A 15,511-nucleotide genomic window follows, 5' to 3' on the forward strand; every position below is an offset into this window, starting at 1 on the left:
ACGCATGGAATTATTTTGTTGAAAGGCTTATGGGACCCTTCAAGAAATATTGTCCTAAAGTACATTTTTCCAGAATATCAATACAAGACAGCAGTCATGATTCATCAGACTATGACAAGTAGACTTAAATCACACCACATGATACAATTTACACATCTATCTTCAATCTTCATTGGAATAGCACAACTGATGACAGGAAGAACGTGTACCATGACCTGTAACACCTGCAAAACATAGATTATGCACTGCTGCATAGTTCAGGTTCTTGAGGCCTATACCAATGGACTATATGCATTCATTGTTGACGTGCAGCACTCTACAAGATGCATAAACACGTCTAGAGTTACTCCGTCTATCTGCATCTCCATCACGGATTCTACAAGGTTTCCAAATAAGGTAATCTATCTTCTTACAGGGTGAAGAATACTATTACTCAGTATTTTATCCAATCCCCATTGGGTCAGTGTCACTCGTAGGCTTCAGCATAACTGTGAGCTTCAGAGCATGTTTAATAGGCTGGAAAAGCACGTACAAACAAGTTTCCTCGAATGACATCCTACTACATTCCCTTCTTAAAATCTGTTAGCTCTTTCGTATAATTATCGTTTGGAATACGAAATCCAAAATGTAACAAACAAATTGCATATTACATCGTATCTATTTTTTTTTTAGAATGCCCTATAACTTTTGATAGGATTATGTACTTCCTGTATACGTTCCTGTCTAAAGAAGCAGAAATTCTTATTTTTAATAGTTGTTTAAAAAAAAAAAAAACCTAAACGGGTCTTGTCATTTTTTATATTCTCCATTTCTGTATATTGTATGATAGACAATTAAGAGTTTAAAAGTCTGAAAATTATGTATTTTTTCTATAATAATATTCTGCTAATAGATTAGATTTTTAGGCAAGTGTATTATATAGCTACAAATGTGTCTCTGTGTATGAGACAGAGAGAGTTTGGTGGTCACTTTTAACATGTGAATTGCGTCCTACTTCCTTTTATGGAGCATTTTTTTCTGCCAGATATTTGGTCTTCACTTAATACTGCCACAAACTGTGTTACAAGAATCTTTTCAGAAATATCTTAATAACACGGGATTAATACGTACATGGAAAAGCTAAAGGAGGCGAAAGACGTAAAATTAAGGATTTTTTATCACTAAGCAATAACAGACAAACTAAAAAAAATGAAAGAAAGACAAAACTGGCTGCGTGTACTATTAGCACCGCAAGCAGTTCTAGTTCCTATACCCCATACTGTACCGCAGTAATGATTAGTAGTGTTGAGAGAGAGACCGAGAAAGTAAGTTGAAAGCTCCCATCTGACCCTGTACGGAACAGATACTCGTACAGGCCAACTGAATGGTATAAATAGCTGCCACAGGTGGCGTGATCGTCAGTTGCACTCCCAGCATGATACGGAGGGGACATAGAATCGGCTGGTGAGCTCGTGGTTGAAGGCGGGACCACAACGCCAAGGAATGGCCAGCTGATCAGATCGGTAGGGTCGCGCCCTACCTGGAGATGGATGAAGTTAAAGGAAAACACGTGTTCTGCAAGGGTTGGCCGTCAGTCCTCGCGCGTGGTTGGACGTTCACTGTTTCGCGGTACTTTATGTCGGTCGATAGCGTTACATATTTCTTAGTCGCAAGGACGACCTCTGGTGTAGTTTTACATTCAAACTCCTTTGAGTCGTTGGCCGATATTTATTAGCGTCTACTCGACTAGACGCGCGTTAAATTATTTTGGCGAGAAGTTTCGTGTGTTTCCCACCAGAGGGAACTTCGCTGTTGGAGCGAGTGAGTAATGTTAATTTTCGAAAGTGAGCACTAGTGACCTACGAACAACCTCGATGGATTATAAGTGTTCCTTATTATTATTATTTTATATTCTATCTCTCCAAAATGAAGTAATACATGCAGATTTTTAACGCAAAGAAAGGAAACACCATGAAAATATTCAGTCCAGTCGAATGTACGTTCATTCCGACCACTGGTCATGTCTCATAATAATTCAGCGGAAGAAACACGTGATGGAAGAAACGTTAATACGATGAGGTCAACATCGACGGATAATTTACATCTGTGTGCACATTTTGGGGGGCGGGAATCCGCTTAACTCTTTTTTTTTTTTTTTTTTGTTTCTCCCGTAAGAGGTAGTAGCGTGACCTCTCCGGTTACCACGATCTCGCGCTCCGAAACTCCGGATAGGCAATGTATGTCGGAGGTCATCGGCGAAAAGAGCACAGCTCCACGGAGCTGCTGCTGCGGTTGTACTGTGGTGTAGGTTTAGTTATATTTCTCTGTGTGTGGCCGGCGCACGTGGTGGTTGGAACCAGTAGTCGACAAAGACTGCAGAATTTGCTCAGTCACTTTGGTTCTGCATCTCATCTCTACCAAGAAGCCCTAAACAGGACTGAGAAACAGGTACGTGGTATTCATATTAATCTTTAACGAGCATTCACCCTCAGTTGTTAGCGATGTAATTTGTGCAAAGGCATATCTCCCTCCAACCCAATATTACAACGAGCGGGGAAGTGTTACCCTTTAAATGCGATTTTGTAAGAAGGGTAGAGGATGCATTTGCTGCTTGTTGAATATTCTAAGCACCTTCGGTGACCTTCTCGCAGGTCAAATATTTCCGTGTGACCTCCGTAAAAGAAAGCAGTAACTATCAGTATGTAAAGTGCAGAAGAGCTTTTAGAAATGAAGAACTTAGCAGTCAGTGGATTTCGTATTTGAAATGAAAATCTTATTGTTTTTTTTTTTTTTAAGTCGTCAGTAATAACCAATATTTTTCCCACCCCTGCACAAACTGTGATAAGTACAATAAGTGTTTATTACAAACAATGCCAGGTAACTATTATCTAATATACTTGTTAACATTAATTAAATTTCTTCTGAGATTTGTAATTTTTCTTTATAGTGCTCGCTGGTCGTAGATTTTTAAGGGAAATGTTTAAAAAAAATCTCCTACATACCTTATACTCATTAAATACTGGTTTATGATTTTAACCTTTATCGATCACCAATGCAAGAAGCGATTACAAAAGCAAACAGATGATGTTCTGGACGAGAAAAATGTCATTACCATTTCCATATTTCATAGTCACATCAGGAAAAAAAAAAAAAGCGAAAATTTTAGATATTTAAATTAAAACAGAAGTATAAGAAGAAGAGTACTAGGCTAAAACGACTTTATTAGAAAACAATGGTTTCCTATGACTACTATGATTTGTTGCGTTAACGTATCAAATAAAGTCTTCACATACACTAAGAAAAAAAAAAAAAAACTGTCACAATGTCTTTGTACATCCGAATGCTAAACCCCATTACCATTTTTTTTTTTTAATCTTTATTACTCTGTCATAGAAACGTCATCTTGGATTCTTTCTTAAGTTGAGCTGGAACTACAATCCCGTTCCAACTTCATCAAAACTTTATTTTTTATTTATTTATTTTTTTTTTCTACTGAAAGCCGGTAGTCAGTCTGGGCAACGATCGTACCACTTTTTTTTTTTTTTGGTCTCCCTTCCATTTCTTCCTAAGTCTTCTACGTGCATGGATACGAACAACCCCCTCTGCCAACGACCCATTATGCACGATGCCTGGGGAGAATGGCTGCCGGTCACCATTGTCGTCAGCGTACAGTAGGTGTTTGGCCCAGTGGAATTCTTTCTGTCGTATATAACAGGGCATTTCAGGCCTGTCCAAGAAGAGATTGATTTACCGATGTATACCCATTCTGTCGCACAGCTTTTGTGCTACAAGAAATAGATGGGTTGGCAAATCCCAAAGTAAATGTATGGGGAGTTATTCATCGCCGGAACTATGTAGAGTAGAGGAAAGTTCCTCTACCTCCCTCTTTCTCTCATTAGTTCCGAATGCGTCTCGTATTTGCAAACTGGGAAAGTACTGGTTCAAAATATAACTCAAATTGAGAGATTTTATTTTATTTAATATGTTTAAATAAAAAATTTAATTAAAAAGATAATGCTTTAATATTTGTTTTACGGATACAAATATAATATAATATTTATTAAGAATAGTTCTCGTAGGCTTATTTGGTGATTAGCAGAAGGTCACGCGATTCTAGTGCCCTACAGGTTCTCGTGTAGGGAGTTTTCAAGTCATCCTTTATATTCTTGTTTATTGAGTTTGTTGACAATGCTACAGATAATTCAAGTATGGCAAACTTTTTCTTAATTCATATTTTTTAATTAAAAACATGTTATTCATAGATGTAACGTTGCAATGTATTTAAATATTTCAGTATTGCCTCGGAGAATTTTACTGAAAAAAAAAAAATGCTGTCCTTATCTTAGATTTATTCCTTCTCTTACTCGAGGTTCGAATCTTTGTGTTATAAATGTTCTGGCTTCTCCCCCCCCCCCCACCAATGCATTGTGTATGTGGTACTGTGTGCTCTGTTGCATGATTTGAATGGGTTCCTGATCATGAGATGGCGCCACGTGTTTCCAATGGTTCCCCTTCATTGAAAGCCTTTTTGACTAAAAAGGGAAATGGGGGTTACCCTCCCCTTCTGGAAAGCCCAACCAGCGATGGTGTAGTTTAAAGAAAGATAAAAAAAAAATAATAATAATTCTAGTCCGGATTTTCTGAGAACTAAGGGATCTCCACCCGTCTATCTCCTTTGCATGCAACACGTGCATTCAGGTCACTACTACTTCCTAATGATCTCTTGGGGGGGCGGGGGGAGAAAGACCCAAAGATATTTCTTTCTTAAAAACGTCTTAAGGGTTACCTTCCTAAGCTTTTCTAGCCGAAGTTTGAGATTTTTAAGTATGCCTTTAATGCATCTTAAATCTTTCGTTTTTACCCCATTAAAGACCTTGTCCGCGGGGCGTAAGCACTCTTTGTGCTATTTTCTTAACCTCCCTCCGTGGGTGAAAGATGCAAAAACCGACCTCCCCTCCTCGTTCCCTTCCTATCGTATCTTTAAGGATGTGAAAGAAAATGGGAAGTGTTTGACCTCCTTTTTTTTTTTCTTCCTTTCATTCACCGAAAGATTACAACAATAATCTTTAAAAAATCCTAATACTATTTGTTTAATTCCTTAAAATTTAGCCATACAAATGATAGCTTATCTATAAAAACTACTTATAATTCAAGACGTTTTTCTGAAGATTATCTATCTGTAAAAAAAAAAAAAAAAAAAAAAAAAAAATCATATTTGTAGTAAAGTTAAATACCGATTTATTCTCACTCTGTTTCATAATAATAAACTGCTTTCAGCTTCGCATCAATTCATCAAAATTATGCAAATATCCGCTTTTATTCACCTCCCCTCCCATCCCCACACCCAAATTATATATTTTTCTTCCAGATGCCCGAAACACCTGAGTTCCTGACTGGAGACAGGTATCAGGTGTATGGAAATATTGCATAAATATGTATTAGCTGAACGAATGTAAACTACTTTATTTTCTCGGAGCTTAACGAGTTAGTAGCGTTACCGGGACGACGTTTGTGAGTTCTTTAAATTGGCTAAGGCGAAAAGCCAAGAGTTTGAAAATTGTTGGAATAGTTGTGAGGAATAGGCAAGGCATCACTTTCATGTTGTGCTATATGCTGTTATTTCCTACCAAATATGCATAACTAACCCTCAGTTCTTCATGAGGTATAACTGGGCAACACCTCGTATATTACATCTTAACCTGCTTTCTTTTATTCTATAACAAAAAAAAAAAAAAGTCTTACGAGAGCCGTGTGTGGTTTGTACACCTTCCCTCCCACTCCATAATCTATTTTTGATCCCCTAAATCTACAATGAAAACGCCAGATTTTTATTAAATTTTCCAACAGATTACTATCAAAAAACAATACTGTAAGCAAAAGACATAACACTGACTATTTTTACATTGAAAGGACACGGCTTAACAACCCTGACACTCATGATCTATATTATCAGGCAGTTCAACACCTAATATTCAATTTACTTGCAATTATAACTAAAAAAAAATTTTGAGCAATAGTACAACAAGCTATAATTACGGAAGAATATCACGTGTCTTAGTGGATTATAAACGAAAAACGAAGGTGTTATACAGAGATTGCAATACCATTGTTATAATTAGCATCCGAACAATATGTCACCATTGTTCAGAAAATGAGTTAAGTACCATTTATGTACCAATCAGCTACGATCCACAAACTTTGTCTGCATTAAATTTGCAAGACTTAAAAATAAAGGCAGAACTGTTTATAAATAAATACTGCGAACGTTTGCTGCCATCTATTGGGGAAATTACACGTTTTAAATCATTACTTAAAAACACTGCACATTCATGCGTATACGAAAACAAAACACGTGCATTCAGATAATTGTCGATTCCTTCTTTCAAACTCTTTTAGGGAAGAGAGAGAGAACAAAAGCAAACTAACGTATTCCATATCAGTAGTGTACCTGTGGCTGACATAAAAAGAGGGCGCTCTCATTGGCTCTCCAATGTAAATACAACAGCATTGTATAAGAGGATTCTCAGAATAGGGGCAGTGAGTAGGAAAAAACTAAGCCAAGAACAGAACGAGCGAATCATACAAAAGCAGTCACGTGATACACGCAATATTAATAACTGTCTCGACTCGGTGATATAAGCAACGTCATAAATAATCAACATATATTAATTATACGATCATCGCTACCCAACAATGGATTGTTGTATCATTTAGAAGGGTAATAAACAATGAGCATGATCGCTATTGTTATCCTATTTTTATTTTATTATTTAAATCTAACCAGGAGTACAGCTCGGATATTTCAGTGGCATCGCTATTCCACAGTGTGCTCTTCTACGATGTTAACGACCGCCACTTAGTTTGCTTTAAGAAACACTCCACTGGCATTGTTTGTTCACAAACATAACTGCTTCGTTATCCAAAACAGATTACACCTGAAGAACAAAAGAACATGTCAGACGCGTTAAAGAAGAACCAGAACATGTTCCGTCAATCACACAGTCTGAGGTGGGGGGGAATAGAGTACAGTAAACACCTGCTGAGACAGCGAGTCCACCGCCAGTCAACCATTCATGTCTAACTTCGTTGTCAAGCACTGGATAGCCAAGTGTCTCGTTTTGGGAAATAGCGCATTTCTTTTCAAGGGTGTTTGACCGTGAATCTTGCCTTTAAGTTAAACTCTTGATTGCGTAGATAGTGAAGGTAAGACCATGGAATAGTTTTAAGTTATTACAGTCAAAAAAAAAAAAAAAAAAGGAAGAAAAAAAAGTAAGAGCTTAGTTGAATAGCATTACAGTGTATTTTCTTCAAGTGGAATTTGTCATCTGATAACGTTGACTTCGTTGTAAGTTTGCTAGCCGGATAGTACAAACTGTGTTCAACTCGGATAGCCCCTTACTGCAATCCTTTAATTCCATTTTGATTTTATCTAGCACGTGAACGAACATCTTATTTGAGTCTGATAACCGGTTTTAGCAACTTCGCACACACACAAAAAAAGTGGGAAGTTAATTGGATATTTATGCTAAACTACGTGTTATAAAAGTCAGATGACCCATTGATATTCCCGGAACTATAACTTGAAGATACTTTAAATAACAGTGATTAACATAGAAGTTTTATTTAATCACATAATTTTGACAATTTATATTGATGACAAATCATTATTATAATTGCTTATGTGGAAAGTGTAATCAACTTCCGTGGAAATTGATGAGATTCAATTCCATAAATATGTTTTTTGTTTGTTTTGTTTTTGGCCAGAGGGGTCAAGCAAGAATGGTTTTCATATTCCCCGTTATCTGTAGAAGAAAATGTATGCATGGGGTAATATACAGCTATAAGCTCTGATCATGGCAGGAGGGTAACAGCAATCGCTGAGCTTCAGTTAAAACTTCATTGGCTACAGCATTGCCGTCCATTACTCTCCCTGGGTACCCATTTTAGTCGCTTCGTACGACATGCATGGGCTACAATGGGGCTGGTATATAAGTAAAGCCCTCTCTAAAAATTAAGACGATCCCCCGGACCACTCCCCAAGAGTAGCCGAAAGACCGTCCAACTCAGCGTTGGTTCTACTCAGTGACGGTTCCCCACACCACTGAGCAGAACCGCTCAAATTCCAGGGAAAAGCATCCACCGACAAGGCCCCTCACGGGCCACGCCGGAGACCACCCTCCCCAGAGACTCAAAATGCTTTCTCAGGGCATTCCTCCCCCCTCCCTTCACCGGGAGCAAAATTCTGAAAGAAACCTAAGCGATCGAAACTCTTGAAACTCGTCCCATTTTAGTCGCCTCTTACGACATGCACGGGCTACAGTAGCGCTATTGTTATTCCGACCACCACACGGGGTATAAATATAAATATGTTTCTACTCTTTGGAAATTATTAATTTTTAAGTATATTTAACAAAAAAAAAAGATGTTTTCAAACATATTTTAAAAAAAATTTCTGAAAAAAAAATTATAAATTTTCAAATACTCCACTAACTTTATGAAATGTTTTATAGACAATTTGAATTTTTTTGAAAAAATATGGATTTTTAAATTTAATTAGTATTTTCGAATAGGATATAAGGTACAAAAGTCAAGAGAATTACTTGATAGATATAAATGTCTCATAACTTTTTATACAACATATACGCATTTTCTGTGTGTTTCTGTAGCTTGAGATTATCGATGCTTTAAACTACCTCCCTTAACACCTAAGATGTTTCATCACTACCGTGCGATGATAGTGACGTCTTGTTTTCACTCTCCGCTGTGTTCCGTATCCTGATACGTCAGTCTGCAGCTGTGAGATACTTCTCACAAGGCAGCCGACAAGTAAGTGGAAACGCTACATAGAATCGTGGATCGATATCACTTGTTAAAAGCAAGCTCCTATTTAAGGAAGCTTGAGGGTGAATACGCCCGCTGTGTAAACAGTTTATGTTGTGTGATGATTATGTGGTAGATCGATGAAAGACTGATGACTTAGAAATGGCTGCGAGATTTCCGAAAATCCTGCATGTCACTGTAAAAATAAACGTTTTTTTGCATTGGATTAGCGTTAGTATGACGTAATAGCTTTTCGCAAGAATACCATTGGCTGACTCAGTCGCTTTGCCCATTGTTGACTTTCCAACAATGCATTGAATGAAATCAACCAGTTTGAATCATTTGTGAAATGGACAATTAATGTTCGTTTTCCTTTAGTTTTTCATTCTTGTCGTTGCTACTGCATCACATAACAATGCAAATGACTTTTTCTTCCTTTTTTTTTTTTTTTTTGAATTTATAGGAGTAAGGCCGACCTTATTTAACCGTACTCGTTTGTATTTGATGGCTCTGCTTGCCATTTGAGGAGAAGGCCCTCAAACACGTACAGAAAGAACTATTTCATTGCAAATGGTTATCTCTAAGTGTAGATTACCAAAATGAGGTCAACAGATTTTGTGGCTGCCAACGTGAATAGGAACTTTTCGCTTGCTTAACTTTTCCTACGCTTCAGGGAACAGTCCATCATGCTCCTCTTTTCTATCAGAGTAGAATTTTATATAACGGGATTTTGTTTTCTATTTTAAACTCCTAACACATGACGTATAACATACTAATGATAGGCCGCACAGACTTCATCTTTATTTAATCACAGAATAAACTAGCAAAGAATCCATGACAAGAAAAAGCTTTACGTAATAAATATAACACCTTCCTTTTACCCACCAGGCGTATTCCTGATTCCTAAATAAAAAAGGTAATTGTTATAAGCCAACAGTATATAGAAGAGTATTACTCGTAGTGGGGCTCACCGTAAATGAATCACAGTTTATCTTGCTCTAATACAGGAAGACAAGATATCTCCTTCAGCTGCCAGTTCAAATGTGACAAGTATAGTTTTTGTCAGGTGTCCCCATTTAACTATTTCTGGTTTCCTTATTTCGGGCTACTACTTCTGGCAGCTGTTCAGTTTGCTTCCGGTTCATATTTTAATGTTTATAAAGAAAGGGTTTTTACGTCATGAACTTATATAAACACTCACGCAAACTTTAAACCTTACATCTATCCTTGTCTTCCCCCCACAGACCGAAGAGCCAGTTTTCTTAGTTATAAAGATTGCGAATTCTTGCCTAACATCTCGAGAGTTATGTCACCGATAACACTTTCATCGAAGTAACAAGATTGGGACATAATCCTCAGCATCGTCGACACTTACGTGACGTTATCTGCTTAACAGTGTCTAGTTTTCCATGCTTGGCAACAATTGAACATGGTTGCTATAGCAACTGTTCTATTACGTGCGGTCGCCACCTTCCCATTTATTGTATTTGCACTGGCTGGTTAGAGACAATATTTGCCTTATGCTAATGGATCTCAAATATAATATTAAACTGCGCATGCGCGTTTTTTTTTTATTAAAAATTTTTTATTGAATATTCAAACCTTGACTTCATTAAATATGGACTATGCCGATGTACGCATTTGATAAACAGAAGTGTAATTAGAAGAGTCCTAGACTGAGTTATAAGTGTAAGTTCAGATAACCTTTCTCACATTTCTAGCTCTTTATTTTTTTTTTTTTTCTAAGCTGGGAAATGAGCTTGGAGATAATAACAAAATGAAAAAGTTTTTTTTTTTTTTTTTCACTTCTGGAACTGCATCATAGACTGCTTTAGAAGAGAGAAAGTTCCATCGCTTTTACTAGATCGACAAATGACATTATCGCCCATTACTTCTGGCAAGCTGCCAAGCAACAAAACTGTTAGCTACGGAGCGCGCGAATGAGTCGTCCATCCATTTACAACATACAAAAACACTAATAACTTAGCCGACTTTTTCCTAGTAACACTTTTTCGTTTTTATGTTCACCTTGACTTCTCACTTTGTCTTTTTAGGAGCTCATGGGAGTAAGAATATGGCGTGTCTATGTTTGAATGCCTTGGAGATAAGGAAGCTTTTCAACGTATTTGATAAGAGATTTTGACAGAAACTTAAAACATCCATTTGGTGCAAGAGAATCTTTGTTTTTGTTTAACGTGGCGTCATTTCGTTCAGGGGATTTTTTTACTCGCAGAGGATGTATAATTCTTATCTTTTTTTTTAACATTAAATGTCAACACAAATCATTCGTATGGGGAAACTTCATTTACATACATACCGGTAAGAGAATCTTAGCCAGTGAGGTAATTCTGAGTGAAATATACAGTCATAATAATGAGTTACGATTCTTGCTATTTCAACTATAATTGGTTCACAGTGATGGTATAATGTTTTCTGCCCGTGAAGATAAATAGATACACATGAAATAATAATATAAATAATATAATAACAGTTAAAAAAAATGGCTGAAGCAAGAATGCATTTCATAATCCCCGTTATCTTGAGCAGAAAATGTATAAATGTGGTGTTATTGAGCTATAAGCTCTGCTCATTGCGGGGTAACGACAATAGCCGAGCCTCAGTTAAAACTTCATTGGCAATGTTTAAGTAAAGCCAACTCTAGAAATTAGGCTCCCTAGACCAGCGCTTCCCAAACTGTGGGCCGCGGCTTCCTTGGGGGTCGTACGTTTTGTTGAGGGGATGGCCGGAAATAATGAAAACAAATTGAAAATTTTTTAAGACTAAGTAGGTTTTTTTTTTTTTTTTTTATCTTAAAAGAAACGTATTTAATTTTTATTATTTATTGTTTCTTGGTGCGGGTTCACAAATTTTGCTTCCTGCGTATTTCGGCGCTTAATGAATATTAGTAAATATATGCTTATTCATAGAAGTTTCATTTCAAAGCAGAAATCTAAGAATTGCAGTTTAAAATATTTCACCTGATATTGACTTTTTGTATAGCAGTATTGAAACACGTCCATCACATTAAATTGTTATTAAACTTCTTTTGAGGTTTTTAATTCTTTCTTTATTACTAATCGTTTTGTTTCATGTGCTTGTACTGCAAATGTACAATAACAATACAGTATATCTATGTATATAAAAATATGAAATAATGTGCCATGCCAAATGTGTATGTAAGATGCTAAAAATGTAATATTTGCATTGGATTTTTGCAATATTCACTGTGTATGCTTTGTATTGAATATAAATATTATAATATGTCTATATTATGATTGTTTTTCGAGGGGGGGACCGTGAAATATTTTAATTTTTCGAAAGGGGGCCCTGACATCCAGAAGTTTGGGAAGCACTGCCCTAGACCACTCCACAGTGGCCGAAAGACCGTCGAACTCAGTGTTGGCTCCACTCAGTGACGGACTCCCCCACCACCGAGCAGAACTGCTCATATTCCAGGGAAAGGCATCAACCAACAAAGCCCCTCACCGGGCCGTGCCGGAAAACACTCTCCCCCGGAGACTCAAATTTGCTCCCTCAAGGCAAAAACCTTAAGAAAGCGAAACTCTATCTATTTAGTCGCCTCTTACGACATTCTTGGATTTGCATTGGCACTATTCTTATCCCAGCAACCGCAGTTAAAACTTCAATGGCTACAGCATTGCCATTTGTTACCCTCTGTTTAAGTAAAGGGATAAAATCTCAAAAAATCAGACGATCTCTAGGCCACTCATTCGTGGGCGAAAGACCGTCTAAATCTCCGCGTTGGTTCCACTCAGTGAAACTCGACCACCGAGCAGAACCGCTCATTCCGAAGAAAATAATTCACCGACAAGAACCCCTCAGCGGGCCGTGCCGGAGAACACTTTCCCCGGAGACTCAAATTGCTCCCTTAAGGCAAAAACCCTAAGAGAGCGAACTCTCGAAACTCAGCAGGATAACAGCAACAGCCGAACCTCAATTAAACTTCATTGGTACAGCATTGCCATTCGTTACTCTGATTAGTAAGTAAAGGGTAAAATCTCAAAAAATCGGACGATCTCTAGGCCACTCCATAGTGGGCGAAAGACCGTCCATATTTCAGCGTTGGTTCCACTTAGTGACGGGCTCCCCGACCACTGAGCAGAACCGCTCAAATTCCGAGGAAAATAATTCACCGGCAAGAACCCCTCAGCAGGCCGTGCCAGAGAACACCTTCCCCAGAGACTCAAAGTGCTCCCTTAAGGCAAAAACCTTAAGAGAGCGAACTCAAAAACTCATCACCCAGGATAACAGCAACAGCCGAACCTCAGTTAACTTCCTTGGTTCAGCATTGCCATTCGTTACTCTGGAAGTCCTGATTAGTAAGTAAAGGGTAAAATCTCAAAAAATCGAACGATCTCTAGGCCACTCCATAGTGGGCGAAAGACCGTCCATATCTCAGCGTTGGTTCCACTCAGTGACGGGCTCCCCGACCACTGAGCAGAACCGCTCAAATTCCGAGGAAAATAATTCACCGGCAAGAACCCCTCAGCGGGCCGTGCCGGAGAACACCTTCCCCGGAGACTCAAGGTGCTCCCTTAAGGCAAAAACCCGAAGGGAGCGAACTCAAAAACTCACACCCAGGATAACAGCAACAGCCGAACCTCAGTTTACTTCCTTGGTTCAGCATTGCTAATTGTTACCCTGGAAGTCCTAGAAAGGACTTTTGGCTTCATTATGACAATACGAAAGGCATTGTCATAATGAAGCCAAAAGTTACCGAAGGAACTTATAGTCCTTATAAGGACTGGCTTAAAGGGGTGAAGCAAGAATGCTTTTCATATTCCCCGTTATCTGTAGCGGACAGTGTAGGGATAAGGTTATTGAGCTATTATTAAAGCTCTGATCATGGCAGGAGGGTAACAGCAATAGCCGAGCCTCAGTTAGAGCTTCATTAGCTACAGCATTGCTATCCATTACCCTCCAAGGGTATTGGATTGAATGAATCAATCACCGCATCTCACGGTCGATTGTCCTTATCCTTATAAGGACTGGCTTAAAGGGGCGAAGCAAGAATGCTTTTCATCTTCCCCGTTATCTGTAGAGGACAGTGTAGGGATAAGGTGTTATTCAGCTATTAAAGCTCTGATCATGGCAAGAGGGTAACAGCAATAGCCGAGCCTCAGTTAGAACTTCATTGGCTACAGCATTGCCATCCATTACCCTCCAAGGGTATTGGATTGAATAAATCAATCACCCACGGTCGATTGATTCTGTCTCAAAGGAACTTATTAATAAATAATAATGATTTATATATGGTGTATAAAATAAAAATTATGGCTAACAAAGAAAAATCAAATATATTGCTTTAAATTTTAGTTATATGATGTTATATTATTTTGAAACATAATTATATTAGAAAATGACAATAATGTAAATTATTCTTTTGAGCATTCTTATTAAATTCGACTCAAATGATCACCGGTAACAAACTTTACCAATGCTTAAAATTCTACCACTACTTTCGTATGAGAAAATTATCCAACTTAGAAAATTCTACCGATAAAAAAGAAATAAGCCCATAAATGGAAACGAAATATATATTTTTATATATTTTTTGGCATATGCCTAGTAATATTTCGTCACTGAAATATGGCGTAATGTTACAATTATGGCAGGAAAAATAATCAACTGCAGTAACAAGAATCATTTAATGGCGGACATGCAACTCGAAATGCGAGTATACCATTAACCTTGTTGCAGAAACACGAGTACATAAAAGCAAGCAGAAGGCAATAAAAATGTTTCTTGTAACAAGAGGGAAAAAAAGTACTTTTATCGGGCACATTTTTGTGAAATAAGTCGTGTTTATTACCAACGTACAAGCCTGAACACTAATACCGGAAGTTATAATAAGAGAAAACAGATGTCACTCTGATGTTTTCTTTTTGATTTTTTTTTTTTTTTTTTTTTTTGTATCTTGCTGAATCCACAAAATATCTAGCGTTCCTTTAACTGCCGGTACCTTATCAGAAAAGCATGTGTTAAAAGGAAATATAAAAATGTGCTGACATACTACATTGTAGAAATCACCGTCCTGCTTCTAACTATAAACGATTTTTTTAAACTTCTAAACCAGGCAACAAGAGTTATTCTCACACGCAAGACCCTCTTTAAAAGGAAAAAAAAAAAATTACTTTGAAAATTTTGAACATAGATTTTAGATTGATAGCATAAATATATAAATAATACATTTAAAATAATTACTAGAAATGTATTAAACAGAGCTGACGAAAATGAGGTTCATATTTCTTATAAAAATTGATGAAAACTAAATTTTGGTGTTTAAAATAAAAAGTACTTTTTAAAAGCAAATATTAAGAAAGAACTGTTAGTGTATTGAAACTGAACTAATAGTATAAACTGAATTACATATAAATATATTAATTATTCTGGTATTGCATAATTATAAATATTACATAATAACAATCGATATTGTTGCTGCTGTTGCAACAGAAGTACAACGTCACAGCTGTTCAGTAGAATATTTATTCCTCTGAAACATGTATAGTATTCTTTTCTGCATATTTATAATGTTAGAAAGTCGAATATTTCAATTAAAGGGGTTCTTTAAATATGAAATTAATTATCTTTATAAATTAATGCTTGTAAGTGCCTATATAATTTAAAAAGCAATATTAGTGGCTTTCTTCTTTTATATTACAATAATTACATTCCAATAAATACATTATTG

General features: G+C 37.0%; 1 protein-coding gene across 1 annotated transcript in view; it reads left to right on the forward strand.

Moving 5' to 3' along the window:
- The first annotated feature begins 1,436 nt into the window (after positions 1–1,436).
- LOC150106631 (uncharacterized) overlaps positions 1,437–15,511 on the forward strand; it is a 104,531-nt gene continuing 90,456 nt past the window's right edge. Inside the window, exon 1 of the mRNA XM_090392590.1 lies at positions 1,437–2,427. Coding sequence (XP_090248716.1) covers positions 2,215–2,427 — 213 coding nt within the window. The 5' untranslated portion in view covers positions 1,437–2,214. The remainder of the gene's footprint in view (positions 2,428–15,511) is intronic.

The sequence above is a fragment of the Typopeltis vanoorti genome, chromosome 5 (assembly GCF_054136105.1).
Source record: "Typopeltis vanoorti isolate ZY-2024b chromosome 5, IOZ_Tvanoo_1.0, whole genome shotgun sequence".
Taxonomy (NCBI): Eukaryota; Metazoa; Arthropoda; class Arachnida; order Uropygi; family Thelyphonidae; genus Typopeltis; species Typopeltis vanoorti.